Source organism: Polistes fuscatus, unplaced genomic scaffold (assembly GCF_010416935.1).
Source record: "Polistes fuscatus isolate 324 unplaced genomic scaffold, CU_Pfus_HIC Scaffold3, whole genome shotgun sequence".
Lineage (NCBI taxonomy): Eukaryota > Metazoa > Arthropoda > Insecta > Hymenoptera > Vespidae > Polistes > Polistes fuscatus.
Window position 1 is genome coordinate 8,130,479 of NW_025113107.1, and position 16,123 is coordinate 8,146,601.

The following is a 16,123-nucleotide window of genomic DNA, read 5'->3' on the forward strand; positions in this document are numbered from 1 at the left end:
GATTATAATTTGATTGATTAGGTGAAGACGATTAAAGAAAAATCAACGGCGATCGAACATAACGAAACATCGGAGCTGTCTGTTCTGTTGATGAAATCATTGGCAAACAGACGTACGAACAAAAAAGAGGAAGATTATCGTTGTCGTTTTCAAATAATTGGTGGAATTCCAAAATCGCCGTGCGTTAATAAACGACGAATAAATGGTAATCAAATTCTGTCAAATATAATCGATAACAAATCGAACGTTATTAAATATATTAAAAATAACGGTAACGTTTACGATCGTATAAAAATCGAGAAAAACACGAATGAGGAGGAAGAGGAGGAGGAGGAGGAGGAGGAGGATGAGGATGAGGATGAGAAGATCTTAGACGAGGATAAAGAAAATAAAGAGAATATTGAAAATTCGAAAAGAGGGAGAAAAAGGGTTGCGTTGAAAAGAAATACGGATGATAAAGAAAATTATGTCAACAAAAATAAGGCAGAAAATGAAATTGAAAGAGTGAATAATTGTGTCGATGTTCTTGCCAAGGATCATTCCGTGATACGTCGTCAATCAAAAAGGATATTATCGAATAATCGAAAACGTTCGATATCGTCCCACACATCGGAGTCTCCTGTCGCCGAAAAAAAGTGGCGACCGTATTTGAAAGAAAATATCAAATGGCAGAAGAAAAAAGTGTCCACGCCGAAAAGGAATAAACAGCCTGCGGTGTATTCTTCCCCTTCTTCTTCGTTATCCAATAAGAACGAGTTCATGCGGATTAGTAAAGCTTTTCAAAAACGATGGAAGAAACGTGTACCTGTCATTTATGATAGAGCTAGGCCAGGTCTTTCTAAACATTATTTCTTCTTTTTATTTATTTTCCTACTATCTTTCTTTTTTCTCCCTTCTCGATACGCGATTAACATGTTTTTATTTATTTACAAAGAACATCGACGTTTTTATTTATATATATATATTTTTTTTTGTTTTTCACTTATATCGATTTGATAATTTTATTGATTATTCTTTTTATTTTTATTTTTTTTTTTTTTTTTTTACAAAATTCCCTTTCGATGCTTTGTAACGAGTAATTTGCGTAATTGTGTTTAATAGAAACATAAAGTAAGGGAGAGAGAGTGAAAGAAAAAAAGATATACTAATCGGTAGCATATTTTTGTTGTCCTAGAAAGAGTACAACGTACTGAAATGTTCGTATTAACCAACGTTTGCGTTTCTCGGTTAATTTCAGCAGCGAGTAAACAACGTTTACACTTTTACGATGTGGTACATAGGTTGTGCACAATAGATATCTTTTCAGAAAATGCAAGCACGATAAACGGAACACGTTTAAAAAGCGGCTGCATTGAAGATTAGAAACTTCAGATTAAAAACTCTCTCTATCTCTCTCTCTCTCTCTCTTTCTATGTTTGTACGCATGTACCATATATATGTTTAACTTCGTATATATATTTTTCATAAGCAGCCTATCAATATATATACATGCTATATAACATCGTTTACGTTCAGTCTAATCTCATTAACTAACATTTATGTTAATTCGAATAATACGTTTAGGATAAGTATGATGTTTTATGTTAGATCAAAAATAATTATTGATTTTGAAATATTATGTTCTCACCGTATAGTATTTTTCTTAGGACATATTTTTACGTTTATGTAGTTTCTTTGTGTATCCGCGTGGATTTCCATGGGCATACTTTTAACTATGCGAGTACGTGTGTGGGTGTAGTTGACACAAGTTCGTAGGTAAATTTCAATGTAAAACAATCCACTCGTGTTCTTTCTTACGTATACTCACATAACAAATATTTATCTAAAGATTATATATATATATATATATATATATGTTACACGCTTTACACTCTTACGAGCTTGTAGGTGAATTTTTCTATTAGATTATCAAAACGTGTTTTTTTTTCACTTAAGCACTTCCAACTAATATTTACTTAAATATTATTCATACTGTTTATATACACGTGTTGTAAAAATTACGTACTATTTAATATACCTATGTGGTAATATTATTATGACAGTGAATTAACATAAATAAAATTATGAATTACATATATCACATGAACGGTTAGAAAAAGTATTAGTATCAAGTAAAAAGTATATATATTGTAATTACTCGATCGATAATGTATACATTCGTACATATATATTCAGTGGTTCGCAAAATTATTCAAATAATTTCATGTTTGAACGAACGCGTAAGCTGTACCTGTGATTCAATATTCTGTAAAATATGTAAATTTATATATATATATATATAAGTATAAAAGGTGTGGATGTAACACTCAATTCAATTAGAAATTGTTTCTATTGTAAATAGAAAGTGTGCATATTGCCCAATTGTTAAATAATTAATTAATTACATTAACAAAGTATTCATATGTTGTTGGACTAACTTATATAGCGGACAAACTTTAATTAACCATCTACTTATAATTTAAATATTATGAATATATATATATATATATAGAGAGAGAGAGAGAGAGAGAGAGAGAGTTGCCAGGTACTTTCTACATATGAAAATATCAATTATATTCGACAATTATTAACAATACCAATGAAAATTACGACTAAATCATATTTCAATGATACAAGGTGGTAATCAAAAGTTTCTCGAATGATTTTACAAACGAATTATTCTTATCTTTTTTTAAATTGAACTTCCTATCAAAAAAATAGTTTTCGTAGATTGCGAAGAATCGATCGTGTGAATAATTTGTTAAAACAATTATTTGAATATTATTGTCGTGGTCTTAAATTTTGCCACACATCTTTGTTCGATCGTACGAATAAATAAATAAAAGAAAAAAAAATATATATATATATATGTAATATTATACTAATCGATAATTTATTTTGTTTATCTCGACAGATGTACTCTTTCCACCGTCGCAGAAGCTGACAGTGGCAGAGGTCTTCGATTCGGCAACGGATCGACCAAGACCCGAAATCCTCAAACAACATTTTACTCTCGAAGGTAGAATCGACGAAGCTGCCGCTCTTCGTATAGTTAATGATGGCGCAGCCATTTTACGCTCAGAAAAGACCATGATCGATATCGAAGCACCGGTAACCGGTAAGTGTTCATTTACAAATCATTTCTATATTTCATTTATACGAAATTCAAACGAATCAATTATCTATCCATCGATAAGTTTCATTTCAAAATTTCATATTTACTTTAATTATATATTTTAATCATTTCATTTTTTAGTCTTCGTTATTAATAATATTTTTTCTACATTTGAAATATTTTAATATAATTATTATTACAATCGGTTATTGAACCTATTTACTTTTGCATATATATTAAATGTTGTTAATAGTGTGTATGTGTGTGTGTGTGTGTATGTACGTACGTACGTATGTGGGGGGGTTGTCAATAATCGAGAACATGTTATACATATATAGTCAGGTTAATATAATAATAACAAGCATATTCGGGATCTAGTCCAAATTTCCAGCCTCATTTTAGTCACGTTCGTGATGATCCATATATATGAATGAATTTATTCGCAGATATTAACACTTTAACGACCGCACGTCTACGCAGTCAAACGTCGTCAGGGGCCGAAAAAAAAAAGAAAAAAAATAGGCAATAATTACCTATAATCAAAGACATGACAATAAAATACGAAGCCAATAGCAGTATCCACAATTGTTTACATTTATAAATTATCACACAAAGAGTGTGTTACTGGCCAAAAACCTTCGGCGGTAGCATCACACGCATGTTGTGTGAGCGGTCGTTAAAGTGTTAACAACGACATGGTTGGACTGACGATAAGTTGTTGTTATTTTTCTTTGTTTTTTTTCTTTTTTCAATTTTTATTTAGTTAAATTTCTGCGATCCGCAAATTTGGATCCGCTTAAAAAACTTGTAAAGATTGCATACATTGTTATAAACATTTTGTGTAGAATATTTGTTTGGTCATAAGATACAGAGATGAATCATAAATTGTTAGACGATTTTAAATATTAATTACTTTTTTACGAGACATCTTAATTTATTGTTTTATTTTGATCGATTGTAAAATTACAAGAGTAGAAAATTTTGATAGGCCAATTAAGAAACGTCGCAAAATTTCATTTTACCTTGTATAATTTACGTATAATCTTTCTTTAAACTTTAACTTTAACTCGATACAGATTCGCATTTTACAAACTACGTTGTTCATAGTGAATCGTGATTCTTCCCTTTTTCTTTTTTTCCCTTCCTTTTCTTTTTTCTTCGTATCCCTTTTGTCCCTTTTTATTCTTCGTCATCGTCGTCATGTCAGGATACAAACACACATGTGACAGAAGGCTGCCATGTGTCTGTCTGTCACGTACACATTTTTTTTCTCGTCGTTCTCGTTACAGTGAAAAAGAATTACACACACACACACACACACACACACACACACAAAGAAGCATTCTTTTTAAAACACGTCTATGTAAAAGACGTAGTTACAAATATTTATGTGTATGTGTACACTTTGTGTTCGACTTTTACGATAGGTAGATTCGAAAAACGGGACACAGTGAAAACCTATCGCATTTTCTACTAGATGATTCTGCGAATTTTCAAGATCCTGACGGAATATCGATTTTGACATTTTGTTTGTTCCTTTACAACGTAGTATTATATGAAATTATTAAAAAAATATTGAAAAAATTTTCAAGCATTAATAATTAATTTTTGTTATTTATGATTGCCTAACTTATCGCGTGTAATTCGAAAAGTATTATTATTTAATTCATTCGAAGAATATTTGTATCTCTCACGATACAAATCTTACTTTTTCCCCTTTTTATTGTTCTGTATCTTTCGAAAGATCGAAGAAAAAATTTCTTACGAATATTTCTCTCTCTTTTTAATTAATAATTTCGATTATTCGAGAAAGAATTTATCATTGAATTATTTTACACATTTTTTAATCCGAAAGTATAGTAATAATGTTTCTCTTGAAGATTAGTATTATTTCAATAGGAGCCACGTTGTTTAATATAAATTCGTTGAATTGTTGGAATTTCTTTAAAAAGTATTATATCTTTTAAACTTTTGCTTCGCTTGTTTCTACTTTTTTCTTTTCTTTTTTATTCCTTTCATTACATCTTTTTTAGTTCTTTTTTTTTTGTTTCGAGAGTCATGGGCTAAGCTTCCTGTAATATTTCATTTTCTTCTTTCTCTTTGACGAGTATTTCACAACGTTAGGTAGGTAGTTATTAACGCATTACTATAGTTGGATAATCGTAAAATCGTATCTCGTTAATTATGCAATTTTGTTCGTACGTGTCTACGTGAGAATATTACTTAAATAGAATATCTCACAGCTTAATTCATTCTATTCGTGATAGTATTTAATAAATTTAACGTAAACTTTCTTTTGATTTAGAAATAAATTGAAAATAATTACGTATTTATGTATATGTGTGTGTGAGTGTGTGTCGATACATTTAATTTCATAAGATTTATTTTTAATTTTCAAATATATTAAATATCCTAGAGAAAAAAGAAAAACAAAAAACTATTCGATAAATTTAATTTATTGTTAGTAGATCGTACTCCAAAAAAAAAAAGTAGAAAACTATTTAATCAAAATATAACAAAAATTCCGTTAGGAAAAATTGATTAAACGACGAATGACGAATGTTAGCTATAAAAAATTTGATTAAAATATAAAATTGACAAATGTCATACCTAGAAATATTGATTCGTAACTTGAATAATTATTTTATTGCAAAAACAGTTTAGAAAAAAGAAAAAAGAAAAGAACCTTTAATAAATGTCTTAAAAATTGATAGTTTCAGGTGCGTAGTCGAACGAAAAGTCATTTTTCATTGTTTTGTTGGAATGTTAGAATTGAGAAAAAGAACAAAAAAAGTGTATCATTATTTACAGAATCAATGTTTAAAAAAAAGATGAGATAAAACGTAATAGAAACTTAGGTCATCGTTCAAATGATGATAACAGAATAGTGGTGGCCTAGTTCGTTTGGTTGAATTCTCTTACGGCACTTAAGGGACATTGAAAGTATGTTTTCTCGTAGTACAAGTGTATTTTCATTTGGTTCGTGTATAAAAGCTTTCAAAATATTCGTGAAAGAAATAAAAATACGAAGAACAAACATTCATTCTTTTGACAATAAATAATATATATTTTATATAATATATTGTCCCTTCGTATAAATATTACTACAATATAATAATCATCGTAAAAAAATGCTCGTTCAACGCAATACGTTGAAATTTTCTACAAAATATTAATGAAATATAATGCACGATGATTTATCCTTGATTAATCTAGAAAACGCGATAAACTATATATAAAATATTAGTCAAATAATGGTATTACCATTTTACAATACTTCCAAATTTATAAAACGACATAAATATTACTGTTTTATATTATATACTTCCAATTCACAATAAATACAATACAACGTCAGGTATACGGAAAATGAAATAGAATTGAGATACAAATGCAATTATTATTCTATTAATAAATATTTGAAATAATTACAATGCACCATTGTGTCTGCGCTTGTTATTAAATGAAAGTAATTTTGAAAAATATAATTCAGAGTGGAACGTGTTAGAATATTAAAAAATAAGAAAAAAGAAGCCAAGTTAGATCACATTTAACAATCACTGCATATTTAACATATATTATTAATCAATATACATATACAATCATTAATCATAATAAATATATGTATATCTTTTTTTTTTTTTTTAAATAAAACAAACTTAATAAAATATTTGTAAAATAAAAGTAAACCCGTTGAATATTTATGAAAAAATCAGCTTATAAATATAACATATATCCATATTTATTATTTAAAGAGATAAATACGTATTATAGATACGCAGATAGATAGATACATAGATACATAAGATAAATAAGTAGATAGTTAAATACATAGGTTAACTGGCAACGAGTCGAAATCGATACAAAGATGGAAAAGCTCGCGAAACGAGTTTAATAGTACGGCTCTTATAAGTATAATGGGGAGGGATGGTTAGAGGGTGGATTGAATTATTCAGAAACGTGCTGCCGAACCAAATTGAAAGTTTGGCCGCGAGTCTCGTCGAACATTAATTGAGCGATGCGATATACATACATTCCTTGAAAGCCCACGAGAATACAAATGCATGGATATTTGACGATAGCATAATATTCGCTGCCAGTTTCACCGAAATTCACCTAACAGAGTTGATATAGTTTTAGGGTGGTGAGGAAACGGGGAAATGGAAACAAAAAAAATTACTGATGCAGCCAACAGCAGTATGGATTTATATTTCAAAGCAATCCCTCCCCCCACTCCCCCTCCCATAGTGTATACGCATGCGCAGATTAAATAAACAATTACTGTACTATTGTATCAACTTTGTTTGTCCGAAACAATGCGGTATACATATACGATCTCGTTAGTTCCGATAATAGATTCGTCAATTTTTAATATCACACGGGGTAAGAAGAAACTTTCGAGTGTCAGTTTGATACGCGTATAATTTATATGGGTTTAATTAGGATCAATTATGTAATGAAATTTGTTCACGTTTATCATTATGAAAATTATTTTTTTATTTTCTTTTTCTTACGTCTTTATATGATCGAGTGTATTTTTTTTGTTTTTTTTTGGTATTTGGTAGGGACAATTAGAATTTGATTATCTGATTATTATCTGATTATTCGTGATAATTAATTTATTTCTCAATCGATAATTAGAAGGGTTGTTTCATTTTTTTTTTATATTATTTATTTCATAATAAGAACGTATTATTCTCTTTTGTTTTAATTATCAACGTATGTATATTCGTATCATGGAATTTTATTATCTAATTATTTTGAATAATTAATTTGAAAAAGTATTATACTAAATAAATTTACGGTGTATCGTAAAAGTTTCAATGAACATTTACAATTAGATAGAAAATATTCCCTTGAGTGATCATTAATTTGACTTTTGCTTTGTTAGAATGAATATATTTTTTGGATTATACGTTTCAATACTCATTTCTCTCTCTCTCTCTCTCTCTCTTCTTTTTCCTCGTCAAACAAAGAGAGAAAGAGAGAAAGAAAGAAAGAAAGAAAGATATGAATAGAGAGAAAAGTCGCGTAAAAGTAAAAAAAATCGTTTTACGAATGTTTCCCAGGATGAAACTTAGCTCGAATATAAATTTTATTGTTCATTTTATGAAACAATACGCTTTCATCGGAGCTCTTTTTATTATTCTACTTCTTCTTCTTCTTCTTCTTCTTCTTCTTCTTCCTTTTCCTTTTCCTTCGAGAATATTCAAGGAAGAAAATAGATTTGATATCATCGTACTACTGTAAAGATCCCCATAGATGATAGTAACTTTTATCGGTTGACTCTTCTTTTTCCTTTTTTTTTTTCCTATATCTTGTTTTTTTTTTCATTCAATTTATCTTGTAAAATTTTTCAAATAGTCGAATCATTTACCATATGAATTGTTTATCATTTTAGAATTCAAATTGCACGTGTTACCCTTCCGTAAAACTATTTGATATATAAATTTATTGGTCCTATCCACACACACACGTGCGTGCGTATGTGTTACGTGTTTTATTTTCGAGTTGCAAATCGAATTCAATCGAACACATTGCGTTTCTATACGTTGTACGAGCAAATTTTGTTTGGCGAAATCTTTCGATTTTTGTTCCGATTGGAAAAACGGGATATAAAATTTCAACGTAGTAAAAGGTTAAATATTTTCAACGTTGTTGAACTACATTATTTTATTTTATTTTGTTCTTCTTTTCTTCTTATTCTTCTTCTTCTTATTCTTATTCTTATTCTTATTCTATCGATATCGAATTTCTTTTCACACAGGTATTTTTCTCTTTATTATTTATTTTATTTTGTTTCTTTTCAAACAGCGATATAATAGATTGGCAGTATTACAAAAGAGCCAATAAACGATTGATTTGTCGAAAGGGTTTCATTCCTCGAATTGAATTCTTATCATTTAATCGCATAATTAAAGCTCCTTTTGATAAAGTATTTCGATTTAACGATAAAATAGACGGAAACATAGACAGCGAGGGAATACGAAGAGAAACGTGGTGGGGGTGGGAAGAAAAACTACGAATCTATTTTCATCTGTCTACACACAGGGGTGTCTTCAAAATTATTACAATTGGAAATATTTAGTCAAGTTTTTTTTCCTTTCATAAAACATTCAATGATATTGAAATGGTATCCCTTAAAACCGCAATACAATCGTCTTATGCTTTCATCGATTTATTAAAACGAGAAAAAAAAAAGAAATAGCAAGAAGAAGAAGAAAATTATTGTACCGATGAGGTGGTGAGGAGGGATGGGAGGGGAATAAATGGTTATGATATTTAAAATTAACATCAGTTTTATTTGGAAATATGACCCTTTGCGTATAAAAAGCACGACGAAAAAAGGGATTCGTACGAAGTATCGAAGCAAGATAAAGAAGAGAAGAAGAAGAAGAGGAAGAAGAAAAGGAGAGAGGGAATAGAATGAAGAGGAGGGGGTAAAAAGAGGAGGAGGAGGAGAATATACATATACCGAATGTATAATGGTGGAGATGGCTGTTACTCGGAACTGGGTCAGTGTTGCTTTTCAGAACGACCGCGTGAAATGAAAACTAAACATTTTACCGCTTTTACTTTTCCATCCTCCTTTTTACCACCACCCCTCCCTTTTTTTTTTTAAAAATCCCTTGTCACTTCTCGTTCTCTTTTATTCTTCCTATTTTTTTCCTTCAATTCTTTAACACCCTTCTTTCCTTACCCCCCTCCCTGCCTCATTCCGCGAAATTTATCATACGGTCAGTGTTAGCGAATGAACAAGCACGAAACGAAATTTACTTACATTTACAGCATCATCATCATCATCATCGTCATCATCATCATCATCATCATCATCGTTGTCGTCATTGTTATTATTATCATCATCATCATCATCATCATCATCATCATCTTCATCAACAGCAATAGAAGCAGCGGCAGTTGCAGTTACGGGATTGTCGATAATTCGCGCCATTTTTTCTGCGAATAATAGAGAAGAAAAAATAACAAGAAGTAAAAAGAAATAGAGAAGGAAAAGGAAAAGCTTTCAGTCTCTCGAGCTACACACACACACACACACAGCACACACGTCTATTAACTATGTTGTTTTTTCTCTCCCTTTCGACCCACATTTTATTCTCTTTCTCTCTTCTTATCGAACGTACCTCAAATTACGAATCATTTTTTCGGATTTGTTTTTCTATTGTTTATATTTTTTCTGTTTTTTTTTCTTTTGATAGAGTGTTCATTTAATAATAATTATTTATCAGATTATTTCTCTTTTATTTTCTTTTTTATTTCTATCGATCACAGTAAGAATATATTTTTTGGTCCGAAATTGGATTTAAAATCAATCTTCCAAAGTGTTTTGTATCTTATCCACTCATACTTCTTCTTTGTTTATTCTTAAGTGGCATCCATTTTGAACAAAAAATGAATGATTGAATTATTTCCCTTTCTCTCTCTCTCTCTCTCTATCTCTTTCTTTTTGCTTTCTTTTGTTAGTAAAAAATTATTTTTCGGATAAAACCGGACGTGTAATCGATCTTCCATAGTTTTTTGTTTTCTCTATCACTTATATTTCTCGTTCGTTCTTTTAAAGTTTCGTTGATTTTGAAAAAAAAAAATGAATGATTGGATTGTTCCTCTCTTTCTCTTTCTCTTTCCCTTTTTTCTTTTTATCGATCTTACAGTTACAAATGATTTTTCCGATAAAACCGGAAAAGCAATCGATCTTCCAAACTTTGAAGACAATTTGGAACGAATAATTAGTTGGAATTTTTAATTCTAGGATTAAGTATTGTTTTAAGTATTATAATTTCATTAGACGTTTCTCGATTAATAATAGTCGATTAAATTAACAACATTTTTTTTTTATTACTCGACTCATTTTTCAAATAAAACTTTTAATCCATAATTTTAATTCTAATAAAATTAAAGAAAAAACAAAAAACTGGCGGGCCTTAAATAATTCATTGTTTTTTTGTTTTTTCACATTCTTAAAGTTTTTACTCTTTCTCTCTCTCTCTCTCTCTCTCTCCATTTTCCTCTCTTTTTCTTTTTCATTCTTTTTAATTGAATGAGAATGATATAATTGGCTGTTGAAAATGAAGGTTTATGAAAAAGTTACGAGTTCGGTTGTACGAAGGTACTCAAAACGAGGAGGGAGAAAGGAGAGAAAATTAGATGAATGTTGAAGGGTTAGGCAACAAAACTTTTGTTTATAAAAAAGTTTAAAGGTTAAATTAAATTTTCCTATTGAAATAAATGAGAATGCTAAAAACGTCTCTCTTATATTCGTTTTTTTTTCCTTTTTGCATTGAACTTTATATACGTAAAAAAAAAAAAGAAAGAGAAAGAAAAAAGGAGAACAACGAGGAAAGAGAGAAAGTAGAGACCAAAATTTCGTCGTTACGTGCAACAACGATATTTCCAAATAATTTCTAAATAATTTTTAATTAATTTTTGTTTCGAAGAAGAAGAAGAAGAAGAAGAAGAGAGAGAAAGATGGAGAGAGAAAATTAACGAAAAAATTGAAATCCGACAATAATTAAAGTTCCAAAATTGAAGGAACGAAAAGAAGGATAGAGATATCGTCGTTCGGGGTGAAGGGGAGAAAGGGGGTGGAAGGGGGTGAAAGGGGGTTGCTTTAGTTAACGTCCTTCGTGACTCCAACTGGAATTCTCTTAGTCACGTGACCAAAGCGATTCGAAGATATGTCCTCCGTCCTTGTATAACTTCGAGGTCAAGGACGTCATAGACGAGTCCTTCCTTCTATAGGGTGTCTCTCGAGTTTTCTTACAAAATATTATAATTTTTAAATAACATTATTATTTTCTTCTTTTACATCAGTTCCAAAATGTAATTCCACGTATGTACATGTGCTATACATAAATATGATTATAATGTAGTCGTGTAAATGTTCTTCTTATTATTTCCGTAAGCTGAAAATGCAGTTCTGCATCTACACGAACACATACGTACATATATAAATATGTTTTAATATAGTTGTTAATATTCTTCATATACTTCAGATCAGATCTAAATGTAGTTCAACGTAAACATACACATACATATTTTAAATCTACATACATACATATGCATATAAATGTATACATGTAGTGCATTCAGTGTCTCGACGAGTCATTGTAACTTTCTCTCTCTTTTTCCGTCCCTTTTTTTCTTTTTATTTCTTTTATTTCAGACAGACGTAGAATAAAAAGAAAAATATAAAATGGCTTAGTATCCGTACGATTTCCGTTGGCCACTGACAAACTACCCCCTTAAGGTTTTACATTTTTATCTTTCTTGGAACCGTCGAGATGTCAGAAGCCTTGGGGGCTTCTTCCGATCGTGGCCATTTATTTCGAGACTTTTTCTCTCACCCCTTTTCTATCTATATTCTTCTTTTCCTTTTACCTTCTTCTATCTAGCGAGAATCAACCTTTTTTCCTATCCTTTCAATGTTTCCCTCTCTCTCTCTCTCTCTCTCTCTCTCTCTCTCTCTCTCATTCGACCAGGAAAAATTGTATTATTATTGTTTTTTATAAAAATGAAACAGAACGCAGATCAAAAAGATACAATCAATTATTGTTTATTACTTTTGTATTATTTTTTATTATTTTTTTATGTTATTTACTATTGTTTATTATTTTACTTATTGAACACTCAAATTATTGAACACCATAATTGATAGGAAACAAAAATAAAAGTAAGTAAATAATTTTAGTTAAAGTATAAACTTCAATGAGAATTTTGTTTAAAGTACTTTAAAGATACGCGTTTGGTAGAAGAAACGTGTTAAAAGGTATCTTGCGAAAAATAACATTTTATTCATCATTTTGATTCTATTCTTTAAGCATGAGGAGAAGATAGGCAGACAGGTGAGAGTATAGGTTCGAAGAAACCTTATTGGTTAAAGTGGATTGTCCTGGAGTAGTAGTATATTTGCGAAGAAGTTTTCGCGATGAAACACGTTGGCGGTAGGCACTTTATCGTTCCTTTCCTACGCGAAATAGTCTTCCATTGTTGTATTGAAACAATGGACAGTCCATTCCGTTGAGCTTAGGTACGTTCAAAGTTGTTGAAAGTTTGGACGAAACTGTAGCAGCAGGTGCACCGTTGTTGGCCTAGCTACTTTAAACTTTAGACCTATGTTGGTGTGTGTATATGTATATATATATATATATATAACTATAACTATCTAGCTACCTACTTACGTACTAAGTATGTACATACATATGTATGTACGTATGTACACACATATGTGTTGTTCAAGTACGTATGTACATACAGGTTACATCGTTTATTAAGGTAATAGGATTCAAAGCTATAAACGCAACCGACTGATGTGGTTACCCCATCAACTACGATGCGGTGGATTCGTGTCCAGAATTTACCGTATCCTTCGATTGATTAAAGTTATACACAATAATTAAAATGTTTTTTTCTAATGAAAATTGTCGTTACGTTTTTTTCTAATTGATTTTTATCGTCATATCGTAAAGAAACAAAAGAATGACGTTTCAAACGAATGAATTAAATTTATTTATATCGATACGAGTATATGTGTGTGTGTGTGTGTGTGATATAAAGTTTTTCAAGAGATATACGTATGTATATATAGGTAAATAAATAGATTGGAAACACAGGAATAACGAACGTTGTATAAAAGTGAATAAAATTTGAGCGTACGAACGTGTGTTAGAAAAGAATCGTTAAATTCTTATTTTCAGAATCAGATTTATATTCCACGGAATCGGATATAAAGAATAAAAATCATTCGAACGTTCATTTTTATTCGTTCACGAATATAAAAATAATAATCTATCTGAAGATATTGAAGACAATGTTTATCACGGGTCGTCGCTTTGCTTCCTCTCGTGCTTAGTTTTATTTATTTAGCTTAGTGAGTCAGTCACCTTCAGATAGTAGAAGAGAAAAGACGTTATAATAGACATAGAAATTTAACGAAAACGATTCCAACGTAAGCATTCATCTTATTCTATTTTAAAAGGGAGAGAAATTTATTATTATTATTATTATTATTATTATTATTATTATTATTTTTATATTCTATATATTCTAAAATTACGCATATTTATATGCGCATTATATTATATTTGTGTAATTAGTCATTGTTTGCATCATATACAATTTATTATAGATAAAGATAGATATAAACGTTAAATTTATTTTCAATTAACGACTTTTTCCCCCTACACTTCAAATCTTTACATAGTATAATTGTATATATTTACGTTAACCATTAGACATTATTCGTTCGGATTAATATTTTCTTTAAATGTTAAGATTTGTGTATAAAACAAGATATAGAAAAACAGAAAGAGAAAAAGTAACGATATATATATGTTAACGTGAAAGATTTACATGATCGTTTGTCAACGAGTATCAAATAAGTCGGTGAAATAGATCGAACATCATTTTTGATTTATTCTTATACATTTATATTTCAAGTAGAATACACCAAGCGATCATGTGAATCTTGGTATTCTCCAATTTCGATCTTTTTCACGGTACATATATATATATATATAATACTATTATCGCATTCGTTAAACAAGTTCGTGCATTTGTTTTGAAAAGTCTAAAAGATCTAGTATACGTTTTTTAATGCATCTCCAACGAGGGTAACACGATCCTAGCTCGTGCTAAGAATTAACCTGGTCTATACGTTATCTTTAACTACGATCCTTTAGCATAAGGACGTAATATTTTCTAACTAGATCTAAAGTCTATTATACCTTTTTCTTTTCTCTCTTATATTTCCCACTCCCACCCCCTCTCCTTCCCTCCCATCCACCCTTTCGTATATAACATACGTTAATGTTAGATTTACTACGGACGATCAATGGTCTACCACACTTGCAAGGTTAATTTATTTATTTTTTTCTTGGTTTTTTTTTTTGTTTTTTCTTCCCCCTTCTTCTCCTAGAGAGAGAGAGAGAGAGAGAAAATAAGTAGACGGGGGAGGAGGGAGTGGTTATCGTTTATACCGACGAGCTTGACACGCGAAGGTGCATGGATTCCCTCGTTTCATAGATAGGCTCACCTTAGATAAGCACCGGAAACGAGTGTCAAGGAAAAGAAAGCACGAATGGCGAGAAGAAACTCACCCTTTTTCTATCCTTCTCCAATGTTCACGTGAAATTTTCACGTTTATTCTAACTCCAATATAGTATATATATATATGTGTATACGTTACATATACATATATAGATAAGTTTTTCGTAACCGGTTCTCCCATTATAAATATGAAATCATTGATATTTACCTGTAATGCTAATTTTCAATATTCTTATACGCAAAGATCTATTAACTTTATTGTACATAAAAAAAGAAATAAGGAAATAAATACGAATATTTGTCGATTATCATTCGTTATTTTAAAATAATTGTCAGTTGCAAATGAAGGTTACTTGATTATTGAATTGTTTACTTCATACATTAATCTTCAATATTTTTGTAAAACGTATATGATTTAAGGTCATATCACGTAAAGAAACTTGTCCAAAAAAAAAAAAAAAAAGAAAAAGGCAAACACTTTCTAGATATACTTTCATTATATTATTATTATTCAAAATATAAGTAGAAATAATTATTATTAAAATCTAATATTTTTGTCATTATGATTTTATTTTATAAGAAATATTGAAATTTGATTGTTCAACGATTATCGTTATCCCATATCTATAGTTCTTTTTCTGTCTTTTCTTTTTCCTTTTCGTGGATTTAAAAACTATAGAAGAGAAACAGGTACACAAGGTGAAATGGGGCGTGAAATATGGGACGACCTTATACACACACACACACACACACACACACACACACACAACACACACACACACACCCACATATTTAACCACGACACCACTATACAAAGCTATGAAGAATAAAAAAGGTGGGAGGGGGTAGGAAAGAAAAAAAAGAGTTGAGACGAGTAGTAGATTTGAGGAGGGGATCCATTGAAAAATTGTTCGACTATTCGGAAAAGTTGATCGAAGTTGACGCCTCTCTCTCTCTTTCTCTCTT

General features: G+C 30.1%; 1 protein-coding gene across 5 annotated transcripts in view; it reads left to right on the forward strand.

The window, feature by feature from the left end:
- LOC122519699 (serine/threonine-protein phosphatase 2B catalytic subunit 2-like) overlaps window positions 1–16,123 on the forward strand; it is a 129,486-nt gene that overhangs the window by 46,388 nt on the left and 66,975 nt on the right. For all 5 annotated transcript variants that reach the window (XM_043639339.1, XM_043639341.1, XM_043639340.1 and 2 more), the window contains exon 2: window positions 2,894–3,097. In XM_043639339.1, coding sequence (XP_043495274.1) covers window positions 2,894–3,097 — 204 coding nt within the window. The remainder of the gene's footprint in view (window positions 1–2,893; window positions 3,098–16,123) is intronic.